Source organism: Leopardus geoffroyi, chromosome D2 (genome assembly GCF_018350155.1).
Source record: "Leopardus geoffroyi isolate Oge1 chromosome D2, O.geoffroyi_Oge1_pat1.0, whole genome shotgun sequence".
Lineage (NCBI taxonomy): Eukaryota > Metazoa > Chordata > Mammalia > Carnivora > Felidae > Leopardus > Leopardus geoffroyi.
In genome coordinates, this window is record NC_059334.1 from 33,739,314 (window position 1) to 33,761,888 (window position 22,575).

The 22,575-nt window shown below is 40.0% G+C and overlaps 1 protein-coding gene, 1 long non-coding RNA gene and 1 pseudogene across 3 annotated transcripts in view; 2 read left to right on the forward strand and 1 right to left on the reverse strand.

Annotated features, from left to right (window-relative positions):
* The first annotated feature begins 1,785 nt into the window (after positions 1 to 1,785).
* LOC123576637 lies at positions 1,786 to 2,686 on the forward strand (annotated as a pseudogene).
* A 437-nt stretch (positions 2,687 to 3,123) lies between these two features.
* Positions 3,124 to 21,477, reverse strand: LOC123576638. Its single transcript, XR_006701514.1, has 2 exons — positions 21,146 to 21,477; positions 3,124 to 4,567 (listed from the first exon to the last, which is right to left on the reverse strand). It is a non-coding gene; the product is annotated as an uncharacterized LOC123576638 (long non-coding RNA).
* The window catches only part of MCU (mitochondrial calcium uniporter), a 199,866-nt gene continuing 198,694 nt past the window's right edge, over positions 21,404 to 22,575 (forward strand). The window contains exon 1 of one of the 2 annotated variants that reach the window (XM_045437721.1): positions 21,404 to 21,614. In XM_045437721.1, coding sequence (XP_045293677.1) covers positions 21,468 to 21,614 — 147 coding nt within the window. In that variant the 5' untranslated portion in view covers positions 21,404 to 21,467. The remainder of the gene's footprint in view (positions 21,615 to 22,575) is intronic. The other variant, XM_045437724.1, reaches the window with a different exon arrangement.

Consider the following 22,575-nt stretch of genomic DNA (forward strand, 5'->3'; position numbering starts at 1 on the left):
TATATATATATATAGTATATGCTATATACTATATATATATATAGTATATATATACTATCTATATACTATATAGTGTATATAATATATATACTATATAGTATAATATATATATAATATATACTGTATAGTATATAATATATAGTATATATATAGTATATAATATATAGTATTATAGTACTATATAGTATTATAGTATTATAATATATAATATATAGTATTATAGTACTATATAGTATTATAGTATTATAATATATAATATATAGTATTATAGTACTATATAGTATTATATAGTATTATAATAGTATTATAATATACTATATAATAGTATTATAATATACTATATACTTCTCTAATACTCTGTGTGCAGTGCCTGTACCTCAGTATATTTCCAAAATATATACCAGTTTGCTCATCCCCTATCATTGCCTTCAAAGCTGGTATGGCTAAATTTCCACTTATAGGTTTAACCAGCTCTGGGGGCAGGAAAGGGATGGGGGAGATGCCTCATTTGTAGCATTTGCCAATTTCTGTGTCATAAATACTCACATCATGGCCAATTTAAAGCTGCCGGCATAACATCACTGAACACAGAGTTGGGAAGAGGTGCACAGTAGTGCACTGTTCTATAATATTTCTATTGTACACACACAACAAACATAAATAACCTCAAGGGCACAGATAATAGTAAAATGTAGTAAAATAATTCGGAAGTGATGAAGTTTAAATACTTTTACCTTTGTTTTTAATGTGTTACCAGCTGTAAGTTTACAAATCAACTGTGTTTAACACCTGGCTTGCAATATCCGCACCGCCCCCCCCCCCCCCCCCCCCCCCCGCCAAATTTAGCAGTTGGTTCTTGCTAGCTAGCACAAGTTGGCTCTAGGACACCAATGGTTTTAACCTTGCCCCAGAGTCTAGAACCAAGTCCCAGTGTAGTAACTCCAACGAGTCAGTCCTGTATCTAGAACAACTCTGATCTCAAATACATAGAAACAAGATTCAGATTAGATTATTGGTAGTCACTGAACATTCCCATGTGTTTGGCATTTGTGCTAGGACGTGTGGATGCAAAGAAGGTTAAGGCTCCTCCCACGTTCTTCCCTGTATCATTCAAGAGCATCTCCATTTTCCAGGTTTTCAGGCCAAAAATCTTGGGGTCATCTTTGACTCTCTTCTTTCTCTCACATCTGATGTCAAGACCATTAGCATATCCTGAGGGCTCTACCTTCAGAATATATCCATATCCGAGTCACTTCTCACTTCATCACCCCAGCCTGTCTTTCTTAAATGGGTTATTGGAATAGTTTCCTAAACGGTTTTGCTTCCATATTTGCCCGCTTAGGGTCTAATTCCAAAACAATAGTCAGTTATATGCTTTTACATTGTAATTCATGTTGTGCTTTCTCTCTGCTCACTACTCTCTGATAGTTTCTCATCTTACTCAAAGGCCAGAGGCCTCACAATGATCTTCAGAGCCCAACACAATTGGTGTCTCTCTCCTTATTTCTCTGACATCATCTACTACTCTTTCCCCTTCCTCGCTCTGCTCCAACTATGATGGCGTCCTTACCTTTCCTCAAATGTGCTGGGCAGGATCCTGCCTCAAGTTCTTTCCATTTGCTGTATTCTCTGCCTAGCATGCTGTTCCATAGATATTTGCATGACTATTCTCTTCCTCTTGTCTAGTCCAAGTCTTTGCTTCTATGCTGTCTTCTCAGTGAGGCCTTCTCTATCAGTCTGCTTTAAATTGCAACCCAGAAATTCCCTGCTTAAATTTTCTCCATAAACTTACTTCTTTTGGCAAACTATGTATTTTACTTATTTATCTGTTTATCGTCTGCCCTTCCCCCTCCCCAGCTAGTTACACAAGTTAAGTGAACCTTGTTCTGTTCACTGCGTATTTTCCAGTGTCTAAAATAGTGTCTAGCATATATAGGTGTTTAATATATATTTATTGAATGAATGAACGAAGATCTGTCCTCAAAGGGTTTTATAGGTTTTCTATGTGTATCTTTTGTAACCAAAGCAACTGGATTTCCCGACTTTGGATTCCAGTTTCCTAGTGACTAATCTCTAATACTTGTTGCTAGGCATATGAGTTCTGACCTGCCTGTAGGAATCTCTGTCAGTTACCAGACCACCTCTACATCTTGGGTCCTCCTTGGCTGCAAATTTTGGTTCCGTATGTTCCTCTTTTCCTTTCACCCTATAAACTGATCTTTCAGTTTCAGACCTGTCTTTGAATCAATACGATTTCATGTGTCAGTCTGAGAATTTTTGTCCTTCACTGTCTGAGCTTTGAATCTGTTAGTACTCTAATGTGACAAAGAGATTGTATAACAGCCTTTCCAGCAGCGACAAGGATATGCCCCTCCCCACAAAGATATGCCCCTTGAGAAAGATCTCCTCCATCCCTCTCCAGAAGAGAAGAGGAAACACAAGAAGAAGTAATTGGTGCAAGGCCTTGATTCCTACTTCATGGCCAGGAAGTGCCCAGGATACTATAAAATCACCACCATTTTTAGCCAGGCACAAATGGTAGTCTGTATGTTGACTCTTTCAACTGTCCTCTGCCAACCTACAGGAGGAAAAGTTACAGAAGGATGCTCCTTCAGACAGAAACAGCACTAAAAACACCCTGAGTCGAGATGAGTGGGAAAGCATCCTAATAAACACATTTTGTATATAAGAGATTATATAACGAAATACATTACCATTACAATCTTTAAAAATTAAAATGGGCATTGTAAGGATCATAATTCTTTTAGCAGATAGGATATACTTATTATCTGTCAATGCTCCTATTTACATGAGATAGGTGAATATCCCTGTAACATTCTTAGGTTTGACACATGCAAAACCAAGATTAGAAGCTATCTGTCAACTATTGTTAGATTTTGAGATCCCTCACTACCTACACACTTTTCTCAGGTACTTTACAAAAATCCTGGAATAACCAGGATCAACTGAGTGGTATCCCCATTTTTTTTCAGCTGGTATCGCTACCTAGACAACATGGCAATAGAAAGCTGCGAATTAACAAGCTGTCTCTTTTGCATTAAGATGATTAGAGTGATAATGTGAATCAGAAGAATTTTTAACTTCCAACAATCACAAATTTTACGAAACAATTTTATTTTCTTAAAGCGTATTCTCTGTGGCCCATTTTATTTCTGCAATGGTTCTGCAAAGAATAACAGTCTATGTAGTAATCTTTTCCAAATGGATTTGATATGGTGCAAACTCAGGGAGCACGAAGTACCTAAAAATGCCAGTTGAAATATAAAAAGGACTTTCTCTTTATGTAGCAACAGCCTAGAGATCCAAAATCGTTTATAGTGTTAATATCATTTCCATTACCGCATTTCTGTGAGGGAACTGGTGGGAAAAGAGGAACAAGTAATTTATCATGTCTTTACAGATAAAGAAACTGAGATGCCAAGATAGACAGTTTTCTTGCCTCAGACTACGATGGCACACCAATTGCAAACATAAGACCACTGCATCTTAGTTGTTAGCTTACAGGGTAGTTTTTCCAAATCTTTCTGCATTGCTAATATAATTGAGATTCCAAGTAATAATAGAAGATGGTCAGGGCAAAGTAATGGTAATGAGCCAGAGCTAGAACTGAAAATAGGGTCCAAGTCTTCTAAGTCCTTGTCCATTGATCCTGCCATTATGCTGCAGGACTAAATTACCAAACTTCATCAAAAAGTGGCAGCTTAATGCTGTTAGAGACAAACCAGCATGAGTTCAGTTAACTTTTCATTATAGATGGACAGAATAATTCATATTTTGGCTTACCTAAGGGAAAAATATCTCAATTTGGAATTCATTTTGGACATTGTCATTTCTTCGGTTATTTGAATATTTGTGTGATATAAAAAGGATCTTTTGACTAAAGCTCATTAGGAGTCAGAAAAAAAGACAGTATAAGTTAGGAGCAATCATCTTTGCTTAAAGAAGGTATGAATCAGCAAGCTGGAAAGCTGTTTTTCAATGGGTTGGCTAGTCCACTGTATCAGTCTATAGGGTAATGTGGTCCATTCCAAGCTCTAAGAATAGGCCAGGGGAAGAGAGAAAAAAATAGAAGTGTGTGTGTATGTGTGTGTGTGGGGGGGGGGGGGGGGTATATTTTGTTTCACACTTAAGACATCTGCTGTTTAACCTTGTGAAATGATGAATGAGACCGGTCATAATTCAGAAGTTAAAAAACTTTTCACCAAATAAAAAGGATTCTAAGAGATGCAGTACAGAGACATGAACTCTCATTATCTAAACTGACACATGACACTCTTCTCAGGCATTTACATGAAGACAGGCATTTTGCCCTGATGGCAGGGATATAAAGCTCACATAGACTTCCTCAATGGTGGAAGTCTTTATATAAACCAGAACACCAGGAAGGTAGGGGCAAATGAACAAAGACCTCACTTCTTCATAATTCTTGGTTGTTATTTTTTTTTAAAACAAATTAGCAGAGAAAGAGGCATCTTTGGAGTTAATTTCTTTGGGTATCTCTTTGGGTATACAGAAGATGTACATGTTATTAAATTTGTTTGTTTTCCTGTTAAAAAGAGAGAAAGAAAAATATTTAACATAATATTTCTGGTTTTAATTAAACTGACTTTTTTTAGGTTGCTACGTAGCTTCATGTGCCAAACTCCCCCCACCCTTTTTTTTTAACCTTTACAACCTTTGCAACCCAGAGAGGAGAATATTATTTTACAGATGAGGAAGCAGAGGTTAAGTATCTTACCCACACAGATTGCATAGTAGTTAGACCTGGGTTTAAAATCTAGTTCTCCAAAACCACTTCCAATATCCTTTCAACTACATCACAGAAGACTATGGCAATGTTTTTATTTTTACCTTTGAGGAAATTTCTAGATAAACTTTAGGCTACTTAATGGCTTTTTGAGAAATGGATGCGGGAATATTTTTCTTATATATTTCTTCAGCAAAGTATAGGCTTTGGACATCAGATTGCAGGGCTTTTTGCTGCAATAAGGTAGAAATGCACTTCCTCAAAAGTCTGGGCACCATATGCTTCTTTGTTCTGGGTTCACTGAGGGCACCATAAGTTGAACACAGTGGTGGTAGGCAGAGTCCTGGAATGAGAACTGTGAACTGACTTGCTGTAAATAAAGGATGTCCTATACTTCCTAAAACAAGGTAGAGGACACTAATGAATAAACTGAGCTATGGGGTGCCTGGCTGGCTCAGTTGGAAAAGCATACAACTCTTGATCTTGGGGTCATGAGTTTGATCCTCACGTTGGGTGTTGGGATTACTTAAATAAATAAAACTTAAAAAAAAAAGTAAACTGAGCTACAGACATTTGATATTAGCATACCCTAATGTTAGATATTAGAGAGCATTTAAAATTTTACAGAAAAAGCAAACAAATATTTTCAATTTACTTACTCTCTAGAAAGGTTATAATTACTGACACACCAGGATGGCTCAGTCAGTTGAGCGTCCAACTCACTTTTGGCTCAGGTCATGACCCCAGGGTTGTGGAACTGAGCCCCGCATCCAGCTCTGTGCTGAGCGTGGAGCCTGCTTGAGATTCTCTCTCTCTCTCTCTCTCTCTCTCTCTCTCTCTCTCTGTCTCTCTGTCTCTCTCTCTCTCCCCCCTCCCTTCTTTCCCTTCTGCCCCTCTCCTGCTTGTGCTCTCTTTCTTAAAGAAAAAAAAAAGGTTATAATTACTGAACATTTGCTGACTACCACCAATTCAAAAGTTGTTACACTAAACATAGATTCAAACTCAACCCATACCTGTGGAATATTGTCTTAGTAATTTAGTGACAGAATTATCAAAATCATTCACGATTAATTCCTATGGAACTACATCTAGAAAACTTCTGGTAAAACCTCTTCCTTCTGGAGCTAATCATTCAATAAAAATTTAAGTTTATTATATGCCAAGCTCAGTGTTAGGCATGATGGTGCCTTCTCCATAAAGATCAGTATTGTTCAGCAATGATTCAATAATGAGTGAATGAGTGAAGGAAACATATCAAACACAAGACATTTATCCAAAAGGTACTAGTAATCTAGTACGCCAAACATACCAAAGAAATTAATATTATCAAAGGAATTATTTTAAAAACACAAAAATCTCCTTTTCTTTGCTATTTTCATCATGACACCATCCCCTAAGGCCTCAGAGTGAATACTTTTAAGTTAACAGTCTAAGATACTACAGGGTTTTCTCTGAGATCTTCAACATGAACTGTTCGCATTATCAGCAGAGGTAATATAGAGGAACAAGTGTGGGGACTCTGGTAACAGATATCCTGGATTCATATCTTGGCTCCAATACTTTAGCCAGGAGACCTTTAGCAAGTAGCTTCTCAACGTCTCATTTTTCTTATCTGAACAATGGGGGCTTGGAAAGTATTCTCCTCATAAGGATATTCTGAGATTGGGCAAGATGCTATAATATAATGTTTTACAGCGCCCAGCTTATCACTGTGCTGTTAGCTAGTACTCAAACTTGACATTGACGTATCTTTTTTCTTTCTTTCAGATTTTAGAAAAATATTTTAAAATCTAGACCTCATTAACCTTCTTATGACCTTGTCAAAGGGTCTTTTCTCCCTATTGCTATTTCCTATTCCCCTATTGCTACCTGCCAGATGGTCCACCTACAAATGAGAGACCTGTGTGCTTACCTGTGTTAAGTTAGACCGTTGAAGGTCAATGCCGTGTAATAGAGAATAGGGTTGGCCATAACTGAGTATGTACAACTATGTAAACTGCAGGAAACAGTATTCTGTGAACAGGTGTGGTATAGGGAGACAAAGATAAGGATGAGTCAGACCCAGCTTAACTCGCTGGGTACACTGTACTTAGCCTCTTTGAATGTTTTCTTAATTGTGTGTCTCACAGAAAACACTTAAATTTGTTGGGCCATTATGTTTTTCATCTGTAAAGTTGGGAAAATAGTATCTTACTCATTGAGTTTTTTGTGATGACTGACTGCACAGAGTAAGAGCTCAGTAAATTTGCTGAGGGCTGTGGCCAGGCATTGTGAAGGTTAGTTCTCTTTTTTTTCTGTGGCTGTCTTGGGAAATGAGGAGCAACGGCAGGGGTGGAAGGCAGGGCAACCACTCAGCAACATTATGATGCATGTGATTTACACAAGTCTATCACAAGTGGCTGTTCAGTGTGCAAGTTGGGCAGGTAGAAATGGAAATCTAGTCTGTGCTGTATTCTCTAAGATGCTCAGAAAGGGTCTCCCTCTCTCTCTCTCTCTCTTTTAAGTTTATTTATTTATTTTGAGAGAGAGAGAGAGAGAAATGCAGAGAGAGAGGGAGAGAAAGAGAATCCCAAGCAGGCTCTGCAATGTCAGCGTGGAACCCGATGCAGGACTTGAACTCACCCACGGTGGGATCATGACCTGAGCCGAAATCAAGAGTAAGATGCTTAACCAACTGAGGCACCCAGGAACTCCATGGGTCTCTTTCTAATTTGTACAAAAGAGCTCCATTTCCCACCCCGTTTCTGTACCATTTTCTGACTTTTAGTTTCTTCTCACCTCTCCAGGTGTCCCGTGACTTCACATGGCCATGACCTGTCCCTGCAGGTTTCTGCTATAACCTGCCTCACTTCTCTCGGGTCATCCTATGCCATTTGATACCGTCCGGAAAATCCAAATGTCTCCAGAGTCCTGATCCTTTAGGACTCTTCCATGAGATGAGTGCTAATTGCTTAAACTAATTCAAGCTAAGGAATTGACAAGAACTTCCTTTGGTTGTATTGTCCATTGGCATTTTAACCAAGGTTTCCAGTGTTTCAACCCAAAAGAGCAAACATTGAGAGTCTGAAGTATCGAGGCAAAAGTAATGTAGGGCAGGTTGAAAACTGACTTTTCAGCACAGCGCACAGTGGCTGCCCAGTCTGCTAACGCATAAAACTGGAGGCGGCACTGAATATATACCAGGAAGTAGATCTGTGTACCTTTAATAAACAAGCCTGCCTGTCCACATCACCCAGTCCCTTTAAAGAGTCAATAAGAACTTTGGACCCGATACCAATACCCATCTCTGAGAGAAGAGAATGTGGGAGGGGCAGATTTTGTGGTATAGTGAAAAGACAACTGCCTTGCGAGTGAGGAAGCCTGGATTATAGTTCTGCCTCCACCGCTAAATAGCCTTGTGAGGGGCGCCTGGCTGGCTCAGTTGGTTAAGCATCTTGATCTTGGGGTCATGAGTTTGAGCCCCACATTGGATGTAGAGATTACTTTTAAAAAACAAAAGTTTAAATATAAATAAATAAAATGTCCCCTCCCTTGGAAAAACAAACTGCTCTGTGGCCTTGGGGCAAGTCAGGTATGTGCTTAGACTTCAGTGAAGTTACTGCAGACTGAGACTATGATGGAGAGAACCTGTGAAGTCCTTTTCAGGTCTAACCTTCTACGTGGCTCTTTTCCCCCATTGGAAACCGAATAGCCTGGGGCGGGGGAGGTGGGGAGGGAAGCAATGATGGCCTGTAGTTTACAGAGTATTATACTGAACTGCATCTGGAGAGCGCTAGCTTCCAGAGAGTGAGATTACATTAATGGTTAAGAGTGTGGGTGTTGAAGTCCTTCATTCCTGAGTTTGGGTACTAAATTAGCATAAATTACTTAACCTCAATATCCTCATCTGTAAGACAGGAATACTAATACCTAGTCATAATGTTAGTGAGATGATTAAATGAGCTAATAGATATTAAAACACAGCACTAGTAGGTCGTTTAATTTTTTTTTTTTTTTTTTTGTCCCATCAGAGACGAGGACTACATTGTTTCCTAGGTGATTTCTATTCCAAAGTGATTTCTTTTTTTTTTTTTAATTTTTTTTTTTTCAACGTTTATTTTTGGGACAGAGAGAGACAGAGCATGAACGGGGGAGGGGCAGAGAGAGAGGGAGACACAGAATCGGAAACAGGCTCCAGGCTCTGAGCCATCAGCCCAGAGCCCGACGCGGGGCTCGAACTCACTGACCGCGAGATCGTGACCTGGCTGAAGTCGGACGCTTAACCGACTGCGCCACCCAGGCGCCCCGACCAAAGTGATTTCTATTTCCGTCTTTCAATCCCTATCTTTTCATTTGTAATAGAAACATGTGTTTCAATAATTTGGCTAGTTCTGAATTTAGTAGCTCAATTACCCATCCACTATGTATAGAGTAGTTTTCCAGAAAGATCTCTAAGTCTGAACTACTCCCATAGTATATAGGAGGGTCATTGCTGGTGACTAGGATATAAGAGTTGTACGATCTCAATTATGAAAACCCTTGCTTCTGTACCTCCACTCCCAACAACATGAGAACCTACATCTGTAGATGTCTGAGTCCCAGGCCACATGACAGCCCTAGAAATCATGATTATCACCATATTGGCAAAGTATAACAGCCACTTGAGCCCCAAGACATCCTATATTTGAGGGTCTGTTTCCTGGATCACTCCTGCTATCAATTCTATATGAGTTAGCAGATAAAAACCATACCAGTAACTTGAGAAGAGGTAATTTAATGTAAATGTTAACTAGGTGTAAAAATGTTAACTAAGTAACTGCAAGGGTAAAAAGAAAACTTGAAAGAATCATGGGGTAGCAACTGCAGAAAGCAGCTACGATCCCTTCAGCTAAGAGGACAAAAGAAAATGATTAGAATTGTTAAAACTAGAGACACATCCTTTATTATTAACAATTCTTTATATTAAATTGTCTCTTCAAGTAATTGGTGTGGTTTGTGTCTCCTGACTGCACTATGACTGATAGAGTGTTTGGGTCAATTTATACTCCCACCAGCAACATAAGAGTGTCAAGATTGCTACATATCCTTGCCAAAACTTGGTATTTTTCATCTTTTTCATTTTGACTCTTCTACTGGGCTTGAAGTGCTATTTCACTGTGGGTTTAAAAAAAATTTTTTTTTAACATTTATTTATTTTTGAGACAGAGAGAGACAGAGCATGAATGGGGGAGGGTCAGAGAGGGAGACACAGAATCTGAAACAGGCTCCAGGCTCTGAGCTGTCAGCACAGAGCCCAACACGGGGCTCGAACTTACAGACCGCGAGATCATGACCTGAGCCAAAGTCAGACGCTTAACTGAGCCACCCAGGCGCTCTGCATTGTGGTTTTTAATTTGCATTTCCTTTATGGGGAATGAAGTGAAGAACCCTTCCATTTGTTTATGGGTTATTTTGGTCTCTTTTTGTGAATTATTTGTTCAAGTCTTTTGCCCATTTTTTTCTATTGGGTTGCTGCCTTTTTCTTATTGATTTGCGAGAGCTCTTTGTATATTTTGGACATGAGTTCTTTGTTAATATCACCCCAGCTCTCTGGAGTGCAGCCTGGGCAGCATTGTTAGTGTAGATGTTCTTCCTTTGAGTAAATGGCCCTTAGGACTGAATTGCTTATGTTGTTCTTATTGTACCACCTCAGCAGACATCAAGAACAGTGGAATGGAGATACTATAGCTTTATTGTGAGAAGATAAGTATATGTATTTCACATATGTATTTATTCATTCATTCCACAAATGTCTTTGAACTTATGAGTTTATTTTTAATTCATTATTATTATTATTATTATTATTATTATTATTATTATTTTGGAGAGACAGAGTGTGAGCAGGGGAGAGGGTCAGAGGGAGAGAGAAGGAGACCCTAAGCAGGCTCCATGCCCAGTGTGGAGCCAAAACAGGGCTCAATTCCATGACCTCGGGATCATGACCTGAGCTAAAATCAAGAGTTGGACGCTCAACCGACTGAGCCACCCAGGTGCCCCTGAACATATGATTTTAGAGCATTAATTATGTATAAGAAACTATGCCAAGTATGTGAGTTTGCTCCTGTCTGAAGTATTAGAACTCAGCTTGGGAGCTTTACACATATTGTCATTGTAATAAAATAAAAATCTTGCAGTAAATTTAAAAAGTTCTCCAGGGACCCAGAACATTTTTGAAAACTGAACAATTCATAGCCACTAACTACCTGAGGTCAGTGAATATTAATACTGAATACTGAAAAAGGGAATACCAATACTAAATACTGAAAAAGTCCTGTGCAAATGTTAAAAATGCCTTCTAGATCTTATTAAGACTCATGTTTTTATTCATTCATTCATTTACTTAAATCAAATATTTGTTAAGCATGTATTAGGGAAGAACATTAAATGGCATCTAATTTCTTAGATCTTCTTAGATCTTCAACTAATTTCTTAGATCTCATCCCGGATAGTTCCAACCACTTCTGTGGTTTCATTTACAAACTATCTATATGCGGATGATCTCCACATCTATTTCTACAGTCTACTCATTAGGCTCAAATAACCAGCTGTCTGATGAATATTGTTGCTTGGATGTCTCAAGGCACCTGTCACACAACATTTTCAAAACTGAACTCATCATCCCCCACGAAGTCTTTTCTGTGTTTCCTCTTGGCATCAGCATCGACACAAGTTGCCCAAGTGAGACACTTAAAAATTTCCCTTGCTACCTTACTCTCCTTTTTTCCCTGCTGCCCCCAAATATCCTATCAATTACCAGTACCTTTTGATTCAACTTCTTATATACAGTCTCTTTCAAATTAGTCTGTTTTTTTTCCATGGCCAATACTATAGATCATATTGCTGGCATTTCTTGCCTAGATTTCCTAATTTGTTTTCCTTCAGTCTCTCTGGTCTCCAATCTATTCTCTAATCTCTCCCATTTCTGAAACCCTTGAAGACAAACTTTGTTCTTTGTGTAAAGTCCAAATTCCTTAATATGATTTATAAGACACTATGTAATGGGTTCTTGTTGCCTCTCTGGTATCATATCTCACTACTTTCCCTCCAGCACTTACTTCCATTAACTTGTCAGGTGTCGCCAAAGGGATCTCCTGAGATCCCTACCCAGATCCTCAAAATTAGGTAAAATGCCCTCCTCTAATACTCTCCTGTTTCCCTGATCTTTTATTATATGGTAAGTTGGTGGGGCCACATCCTTTTGTTTGTTTGTTAGCTGTGGTAACTCAACCAACAAATCACCTTATTTATTGAGATAATGGATGAATTTCTTGGAACTCACAGATAGCCATTACTGCAGTTGCAGAATAAACTCTTTTATTAAAGTTAAGAAATACTTCAGGGGTGCCTGGGTGGCTCAGTCAGTTAAGCATCTGGCTCTTAGTTTGGGCTCAGGTCATAATCTTGGGGCTCGTGGGTTTGAACGCCACCTTGGGTTCTGTGCTGGCAGCATGGAGCCTGCTTGGAATTCTCTCTCTCCCTCTCTCTCTCTCTCTGTCCTTCCCCCACTCACGTTGTGTCTGTCTCTCTCCAAATAAATACATAAACTTAAAAAAATACTTCAGATTTTTTTTAATACAAGGAGATATTTGGGCACAATGTAGTTACAATTAACACACTTGGAATGTTGTATAAGCCAAAGTCTGTCTTATTTATTGAGATGCTTTAGGGAGCTATTATTTGTGATGACCATGTGTTAAAGTTTTATTTGCCAAGATGGATCAAAAATTGGGAATTACCATTCTAAAGAATGCATTCCGGGGGTGCCTGGATGGCTCAGTTGGTTAAACATCTGACTCTCGATTTTGGCCCAGGTCATGTTCTCACAATTTGTGAGTTTGAGCCCCAAGTTGGGCTCTGTGCTGACAGTGTGAAAGCCTGCTTGGAATTCTTTCTCTCTTTCTCCCTACCCCACTTGTGATCTCTCTCTCTCTCTGAAAATAAGTAAATAAATTTAAAAAGCATAAAAAAAAGAATGCATTCTGGAAACTAGGGTTTTACTTTTCAAAGTTGGCCTGCTTACTATTAACCTATATGTAAAATTTGATTTAACAAGATTCATTCATTTCCCAGGTCTGTTTCTGGGAGAAGGATTCATGATCGCAAACAGGAAATTATTGTCTATGTTTATATATTTCCACCTTCCAAAACATAAAATTGATTAGAAAGCAGCAAAGGTCCATTTTAAAAGAAAAATCAAATCTTTACAATCTTTTTTCAAATCCTCTTGAGTTCTGTATCATGGTAATTGTAATAATAACTATAAAATATCATGGGAAATAATCCAAATTAACTCAGGATTCTGAGTTAGGACCCTTCCACACACTATCCCAGGTTTATAATTTAGTGGTATTATGTGAAAATTTCCTCTTCTTAATAATGATCGTGTTTTGATTGAATAATTAACAGATCTGATTGCTTCAGGATCTTAAAGTAGTAGCATCTATAGGTGCTATAAATCTTGCTTAAATTTTAACAAGTCTATTAATTTTTTTTTAACGTTTATTTACTATTGAAAGACAGAGAGAGACAGAGCGTGAGCAGGGGAGGGACAGAGAGAGAGGGAGACACAGAATCTGAAGCAGGCCCCACCCAGGCTCTGAGCCATCAGCACAGAGCCCGACGCAGGGCTCAAACTCACAAACCGCAAGATCATGACCTGAGCCGAAGCTGGATGCTCAACCGACTGAGCCACCCAGGCGCCCCTTAACAAGTCTGTTAAATGAGTTATTCTGATGCTGGAAAAGCCAAAGGGCCCTGTTTCAATCTAATAGGTACGTCTTAGAATAGCAAGGCATGAAGGAAGGAATGCAATGTCTTCTCACAATTCTCTGAGATTGAAGTTCTCTTTATACTCTAGGCAATGAACTAGTTAGAAACTATTTACATAGAATTGTACCCTACTGTACAATGACAGCAAAAAACTAAAATTTCTTCATATGTCTTCTTGCTAATTTTGTTGGGTGGGGTGAGTTATTACATTGGTAGTATGTTTTAAAGTTGTGTTATATTGAGACTCCGAGGTAACTCAAAGGATCTTTCAGTAATTCTTTTGAATGCTCTATAAATGTTGGACTGCAAAGTTATGGGAAGAATTGATTCCATTTCAAGGTTAGGGTGAGCATTTTAGAAAAAGTAATACACGATGCAAAAAAAATGTGAATTTTGGAAAGTTTTCCCATAGTATATATTGTCCGACGCATAAGAGGCAGTCAGTATATTTTTCTTGACTGATCAAATGAATGAACAAAAGATTATCCTCATTCAGGTCTTGTCCCCTCCTCTTATCCTAAATCCCAATTAATGGTAATTATTTTCTGAGTCTCTACCCAAATTTTAGATAATTTTGCTCCCACGTTTTTGCAGTTGGAATGGCTTTTAAAGTGCCTAATTAAGAATGATTTGTTAATAATTATTATCTCTTTGAATAATTTTCTTCCCCTTTTCACTCTTTTGAGTTGTTTTTTCACTTTCCAAGTCTCATGCTGGTTTTTTATTTCTTAGGCTAGCTTTTATTAAATAAAAGAGAACAAAGCTCTTTTTCTCTCTGCCTTTTAATAAACGTGACCCTTTCTGTCATTCTTTCCTTGATCCTTTCCAAATCAGCAGTGGTTGCCATACGTGACGGCTGAGAGATGAGATGCCAAGTGCAATGGCTAAATTTAAAGAGTAGCATTCGCACCTGTTGTTAACTGGCAATGACCAGTCTCACGCCCACAGCTTCCTCCACCCTCTGCCTCCTACCAAGTGCAACCCAGAGCCCAGTCTTTATGCGTTCACATATAAATAAGTACTGATGAAGATTATATACATGATATCAAAGTGGAGAATGAATATACCATTGGACACTAAATTTGTTTAGTTTCAGAGGAGCTGAAATTTGGGCAACACTCAGCGTAATATAAAGATGAATCTGACCTTGAAATAGGTAAACTAATGCTAGGTATTTGATGAATTTTTGAAGACTTTTAATGGACTGTGTCACCCCAGAATAAATTTTTTATTTTTAATTTGAGAGAGAGAGAGAGAGAATGGGGAAGAGGGACAGGAGGGGGAGAGAGAGAATCTTAAGCAGGCTCTATGCTCAGTGTAGAGCCCAACATGCAGCCCAATGTGGGGCCTGATCCCATGACTCAGGGATCATAACCCGAGCTGAAATCAAGAGTCGGACACTAAACTAAGCCACCCAGGTGCCCCACCCCAGAATAATTTATTTAGACCCGCCATACTTTGTGAAATTATTTTGGCTATCAGCATTGGGAGACTCCTATAAATTTAAATGTTGCGTAAAAGAGGCAATCCAAAAAGTACTCATTATCATCTAAATAGATAGCTTAAATTAGTTTGCCAGATTGGCAACACTAACCTGGAAAAGTTCTGTAAGAGAAATATAGTAACATTAATAACTTTGATACAAATTACACTTAGAAGATGACAGAAGGAGCTGTGGCCCAGCCAAGGAGATGAGTCTAATCAAATAGGTCTGATAACCAAGGGGGTGTGGCAGACCTCAACTGTCAAATCAGCTTGCAGCAGGTACCAAAGTACCATGATACAAGGTCAAACAATAAATTATGAGAGTTTAATTTTGCTTGGACATTTAATCTCAGAGGAGGCAAAGTTGGCCTTCAAAAGAGTAGAACAGGTGGCTTACAGGGACAGTGGGAGCAGAGTTGGAGGTTGAAAGGTCAGGGCATATTCAGGATTTAGGTAGTAAATACCTGGAGATTGCTGAAAGAAGGGAGCACTTTACCAATCTGGAATTTTGTTAGAATTTGGTCTTGTCAAAGAATGTTCTTGTGATTCGGGGGGCACTTTTAGATATTCTGGAATGGTGTTCAACTCCATAAGAATGTGTGCCAAATTCCTATGCTGAATTCCTCTAGAGGCGTTGTTTATTTGAGTGCAAAGTTTGTGTCCTGCCTCTTTGAATCACTTCAGATAGAGGAAAAAGACTTCCCGGCTCCAAAGGTCTAGTAAATAGCAAAGGCTGGAGGAAGCCACAGCCAATACAACACAAAAAGGACACCATTAATATTTGTTGCCAACCTCTCAGATCTTGAGAAACATGAACAAAGACGGTCCTATTTGAACAAACCCTGCCCTTCTCAACTTGGTGTTTTCCTGGTGTTCTGCTCTCGAAAAAATTTTTTTTTATTTTAGTTTTTAAATTTACATCCAAGTTAGCATATAGTGCAAAAATCATTTCAGGAGTAGATTCCTTAATGCCCCTTACCCATTGATTTTTTATGATTTTTGCTTCCCCTCCCTTATGTTCATCTGTTTTATATCTTAAAGTTCTCATAGCAGTGAAGTCATATGATGTTTGTCTTTCTCGCACTAATTTTGCTTAGCATAATACCCTTTAGTTCTATCCACGTAGTTGCAAATGGCAAGATTTCATTCTTTTTGATTGCCAAGTAATACTCCATTGTGTGTGTGTGTGTGTGTGTGTGTGTGTGTGTGTGTGTGTGTGTGTGTATATATACACACATACATACATACCACATCTTCTTTATCCATTCATCCATCGATGGACATTTGGGCTCTTTCCATACTTAGGCTATTGTCAATAGTGCTGCTGTAAACATTGGGGTGCACGTGTCCCTTCAAAACAGCATACCTATATCCCTTGCATAAATACCTAGTAGTGTGATTGCTGAGTTGTAGGGTAGTTCTATATTTAATTTTTTGAGGAACCTCCATACTGTTTCCCAGAGTGGCTGCACCAGTCTGTATTCCCACCAGCAGTGCAAAAGAGATCCTCTTTCTCCGCATCCTCGCCAACATCTGTTGCTGCCTGAGTTGTTCATGTTAGCCATTCTGACAGGTGTGAGATGGTATCTCATTGTGGTTTTGATTTGTATTTGCCTGATGATGAGTGATGTTGAGCATTTTTTCATGTGTCAGTTGGCCATCTGGATGTCTTCTTTGGAGAAGTGTCTATTCATGTCTCTTGCCCATTACTTCACTGGATTGTTTGTTTTTTGGGTGTGGAGTTTGAGAAGTTCTTTACAGATTTTAGATACTAACCCTTTATCTGATATGTCGTTTGCAAATATCTTCTCCCATTCTGTTGTTGCCTTTTAGTTTTGCTGATTATTTCTTTTGCTGTGTAGAAGTTTTAATTTTGATGAGGTCCCAGTAGTTCATTTTTGCTTTTGTTTCCCTTGCCTCCAGAGACATGTTGAGTAAGAAGTTGCCATGGCCAAGATCAAAGAGGTTTTTGCTTGCTTTCTCCTTGAGAATTTTGATGGCTTCCTGTCTTATATTTAGGTCTTTCATCCATTCTGAGTTTATTTTTGTGTGTGGTGTAAGAAAGTGGTCCAGGTTCATTCTTCTGCATGTCGCTGTCCAGTTTTCCCAGCACCACTTGCTGAAGAGACTGTCTTTATTCCACTGGATATTCTTTCCTGCTTTGTCAAAGATTTGTTGGCCATACATGTGTGGGTCCATTTCTGGGTTCTCTATTCTGTTCCATTGATCTGAGTGCCTGTTTTTGTGCCAGTACCATACTGTCTTGATGATTACAGCTTTGTAGTATAGCTTGTGTAGTATAGCTTGAAGTCTGGGATTGTGATGCCTCCTGCTTTGGTTTTCTTTTTCAAGATTGCTTTGGCTATTCGGGGTCTTTTCTGGTTCCATACAAATTTTAGGATGGTCTGTTCTAGCTCTGTGAAGAATGCTGGTGTTATTTTGATAGGTATTGCACTGAATATGTTTGAAATTTTTTTAATGTTTATTTTTGAGAGAGAGAGAGAGACCCAGAGTGCGAGTGAGGGAGGGCAGAGAGAGAGAGAGAGAGAATCAGAATCTGAAGCAGGCTCCAGGCTCTGAGCTGTCAGCACAGAGTCCAACGTGGGGCTTCAACTCACAAACCGTGAGATCATGACTTGAGCCGAAGTCAGATGCGTAACCCACTGAGCCATCCAGGTGCCCCATGCTCTTGACAGAAGAAAACTTGTAGATTGGATGTTCCTGATCTGAAAGAATATTCGATTATAGGGTCACTGAATTACAAAATGAATATGGAGTCAGTCATTCTTTGAAGGTCAGGGCCTGAGGCTCTGGCTACACAAAAATTTTAAGAGATCATATGTAAGTATACCTATGTAAATTATGTATGTAAAATATGTTCATAATCCAGTGTAAGGTTGCAGTCTATATTAGAGTAAGAGGGATGGGAATATTGGGGGGGAGAAAAGTAAAGGGATTAAAAAGTAGGAAGGAAAAAAATGTGTATTCAGTTTGGCGAAGTGAGACTAGCTGTAGATATAGACAGGAAAAGAGATGTGGTGGGGTTTACGAGTAGTTCAGCCCTTCTCAGCTATGCTCACTAGAAATATTTCTGAACCAGCAAAGCTTCAAAAAGACAGAAAAGTTTACAGAAACTAAGAAGTCATGGGAAAGTGAGTGGTAATGATGGAGAGATGACTGCAGATGGGTAGGTGTGGAGAAACGGGAATAATGACATCTAGGAAAATAGTGAACCCCAAATAGCCAGAAAACAGACCTAGGCTGTGATAAATATTTGAAGGTAAAACCCTTTTCTTTTGCTCTCCTTCTTCACAGACTTTTTTTCTGTCCATTAAGAATTGCTCATCTTATTTGCATATATAATTCACACCATCTGTGAACCATGAAACACAGCCCCCAGACCTCTAAGCAGATCTCTGTCATGGTTTCTTGCTCATGCAATGAACTGTGTGCAATCACCTATCCTGGCTATTTTGGAACGCTTTTAAGCAAATACTCCATTGAATTGAGTCATAATTAGGAGCTGACTTCAGTGTACGTTTTGTAGGGAGCCTAGTTAGGGTTTCATGCTCCAGGAAATCTGTTCTGATTAGTTTTAGCTAAAAAAAGATCAACCTGTTTTAAGGACTGGCACAGAAAAGAACTCTGTAGCCATATAGGTTTCAGTGACCATGTTTTTATAATGGTAAAAATGACATGCAGATGAGAAAATGTTGAACCATTTGAAAGGGTAGCTATCCCCTCAAAAGTCCCCAGAGTTAACATATTTCTTATTTATTTTTCTAGAAGTCAATATGTACCTGAATTATATAAAATAATAACTTTTAAAAGGCTCATTTGTACTGCATTATTACTTCTTTATAGATGGGACAATTCATTTTGTTAATGGCTACATAATATTCTGTTATAGGGTTCGTCTCTAATTTATTAACCAATTCCCTATTGGAAAACATTTAGGTTTTCTTAAATTTTTTAATTCTCAAAAGTTACAATGTTTTCAAGTTTTCTTTGTGTGTGTGTGTGTGTGTGTGTGTGTGTGGTTACTTTCCCATGTTTAAAAATATTTTTTTTTAATCTTTATTTATTTTTGAGAGAGAGACAGAGTGTAAGCAGGGGAGGAGCAGAGAGAGAGAGGGAGACAAAGAATCCAAAGCAGGCTCCAGACCCTGAGCTGTCAGCACAGAGCCTGATGCGGGGCTCAAAGTCACGAACCATGAGATCATGACCTGAGTCGAAGTCAGACGCTCAACCGACTGAGCCACCCAGGTGCCCCTGCTTTACCACCTTTTATAAAAGTATTATAAAAGTGATCAGCATAGCAGGTACTGCATGAATTAACTGTTTCCTGTCATATGTCGTTTCTCTTCATATATAATTTATTATTTATTTATTTTCTAGGTATGTGGATGCTTTCTGTTGCACTATTTACACTTTCTTGTTATGGGGCCTGGCCAACCAGCTAATGTGAGGTATATCCTTTGCAGCTATGGAAAAGAGATAGCTGAAGAGTGAAGAGATAGTGAAGAGATAATTGATGTTTGTTTCATTTCTAGCTCCGGATTATTAAAACTCGGTTCAGTCAGTGGATCCGCAAATTACACAGCCTACTGGGGGTGCATCAGTGGTTTCATCTTGATAGATAAAAGATAACCTCTTTTGGTAAATAAGAAGAAAGCTTTTGGTAGCCCCTCTAGTTTCAGGTTTGTGCAGTTAAACAATCTATTTATTGTGGTTCTTTTGCAAATGCACAGGACTAAGTCTCAGAACATTCTACCTAGGGTGCATATCTAATTTCTATACTTGGAAAAATAGGAGAAAGACAATTCCCATAGAACTTCTCAGAGTATAAGATAGACATGAAGGGGCAATCCTGATTCGTAGCCAGATATGGCAAAGTCACAGAAAATAGAAACAAAACTAAAATCCATGGTTCTCCTTCCTAGTAAGAAGGAGGAAATGGCACAGCTGGGTAAATACATAATATGCAGATGGGATAAATATAGATGGGCCGAAAATGACTGTGAGTGAAGTTGTTCCAGGAATGTCACAGATTTCCAATGAGAGGGATTAGTGTGTGCAGCTGTTGAATGGGGGTCTAATCTCATTCTCGAGCTCTCAGGTTCCACTGTTGGGCAATAAATGCCTTTTGGGTGAGTGGTGTGATAGTCTCACCTGGAGAAGCCAATCATTTTACTGTTCCAGAGTGGGGTGGAAGGATTAAACAGACCAAAAACTCCACTTCATTATTTAGCAATTCTTGGCCAAAAAGTACTACTTCAGTTAAACTTTAAAAAAATATTATTAGAAAAACTGATACAATAAAATTGTGTGTGGTGTATTTTTGTTTGTTTGTTTCAGCTTGATCACCCAAGGCTACACTATAAAGATGTTTCCCAAAATTGAGAGCAATACTTTTCATCTGCTTACCAAACTGCTTTCGTGCTTCAGATTTAAAAAAAAATGTGAGGACTAACCAGTTTATAACAACAGATAGTAAGGAAATCTTCTAAGGAAATATTTATTTCACAGTCTTTAATGAGTTTTCATTATGATCTTGCTTCTTGGGGAAATAAATATTTTTTAAGAGAAAGTGATCAACAATTATTCCAAAGTTTATCCTAATGGCTAGTTTAGCTAAATTCATTGAAGTAACCTTTACATGACTTTTATTACATTACCAACATGTTCTGTTTTCATAGTTTACTAAGTGCACACAGGGTCAAAGATAGTAAGAAAATGGAGACTATTGCTTCTGGAGAGTGTAAGAGTATCAGTCTAAAAGATGCTGTAAAAATGGATTGAGTATTTGAAATATACATAGATCTGTTAATTCACTCTGATGGCATGTACTCATTCTGGGACTTTGATATCCTAATCATTCTACCTCTCCTATACTATGCCACACATCACGGTCATTAGATCACCCTATGATGTAGGGTTAATCCCAGCATATCCAAATACCATCAGTATGAATGGTAACTCTGGGCGTGTCATTGAGCGTTCCAGCATCCTTAGTTTAATGATTATTTAGCTGGTACATATTTTGCCAACTTAGAACACTCACGAAGTACAAAGCTTAGCACAAAGATCCGTTTCCCCAGTTACCTTTATCATAGCTTTATCTTTGGTGAAGATTAGCCAAATCGAATATGCCATCTCTACTGCTGCTATTCTGAGGGGCTCGGATGCCAATTACCGGTTCCTTAGAATTTGCCCGTAATTGACTAGGTCCCACAATAGGTAACTCTGGAAGTGACAGGCAGCCTCAAGTGTGGTTCTCCCGCCTGTCGATTGGGCCTTGCAGGAAGCCCCGCCTCACCAACTCAGCCAAGGGCGGCAGTTGGTCCGGCGCGGGTGAGTGGCGGGCCTTAGCTCCGCCCCGGCCGTCCGCTGCGCTGCCTGGGTCGGCGCCGTTTCCAGTTGAGAGATGGCGGCCGCCGCAGGTAGATCGCTCCTGCTGCTCCTCTCCTCCCGGGGCGGCGGCGGGGGCGTCGGCGGCTGCGGAGCGCTGACTGCCGGCTGCTTCCCCGGGCTGGGCGTCAGCCGCCACCGGCAGCAGCAGCACCACCGGACGGTGAGCGAGCGCGCCCCGAGGCTCCGGGGAGGGCGGGGCGGCGCTGGCGTGTGGGAGCCGCTGGCGGGCAGGCCGCCGGGGCAGCGGGCGAGTTCCCTCAACTCGCTGCCGCTCCCGAGCTTGCCGGGCACCGAGGAGCCGCCGTGCCCTTCAGGCGCCTGCGGCGGCGACCAGGAAGGGAGGGAGGGCGGAGGAAGCCGAGTGGAGGAGGAGGAGGGGCGATGGCGGGGATGTTCCCGCAGGACCCGGGGCACCAGGGCGGGGAAGGGACTTGAACCCTTCTCTGACTCGCACCCGATCTCGGTCCCTCCCTCTTTTTTTTTTTTTTTTTTTTTTAAACAACTCTGCCCCACCGCTCGCGAACTGAGCCCCGTGCAAGTTGTCCCCTTTCCCTCCTCCTCCGGGCGGGTCGGGGTGTCCTGAGTTGCCGCGGCTGCCTGGTGTATGTGTCAGGAGAGTGGCAGTGCCAGCCATGCTTCTGGGAACTGTCTCGGGAGAGCAGCCCAGGACCCCAGCGGGACCGCTCCCTCGTCCTCTCTCGGCCCTTCGGGAACGGGCAAGAAAGGATAATCAAACTTTATCCCCCTCTGTGACTTCCTGCATGTGTGGGCACGGGAAACAGCCCCCTCGCGAAGGATGCTGCATTGCTTCAGGAGGCAAGCTCCATCCTGAGATTCTTAAAGGTCCTCGGTGGTCCTTTTGGAGGGCTGGTTTAGCAGCTTGCTCACGCGTGCCTGAAGAAGGAAGGATGGGCAGCAGGCGGAGGGGACGTGGGTATGGCAAGTTGTTCACAGAGGCAGGGATTTGGTGGTTGAATTAACCAGTTACTGCTGGATTTCATTGGCTGGCAACGAAGGAGAGTTTCTATTTGAACAGCCTTGGGGTGTGTTTGTGAGTGATTGTCATTTCTTTTTTCAGTTACAAGAGATCAACTTGGCGTGGAGTTCTTGACCTAACAAGT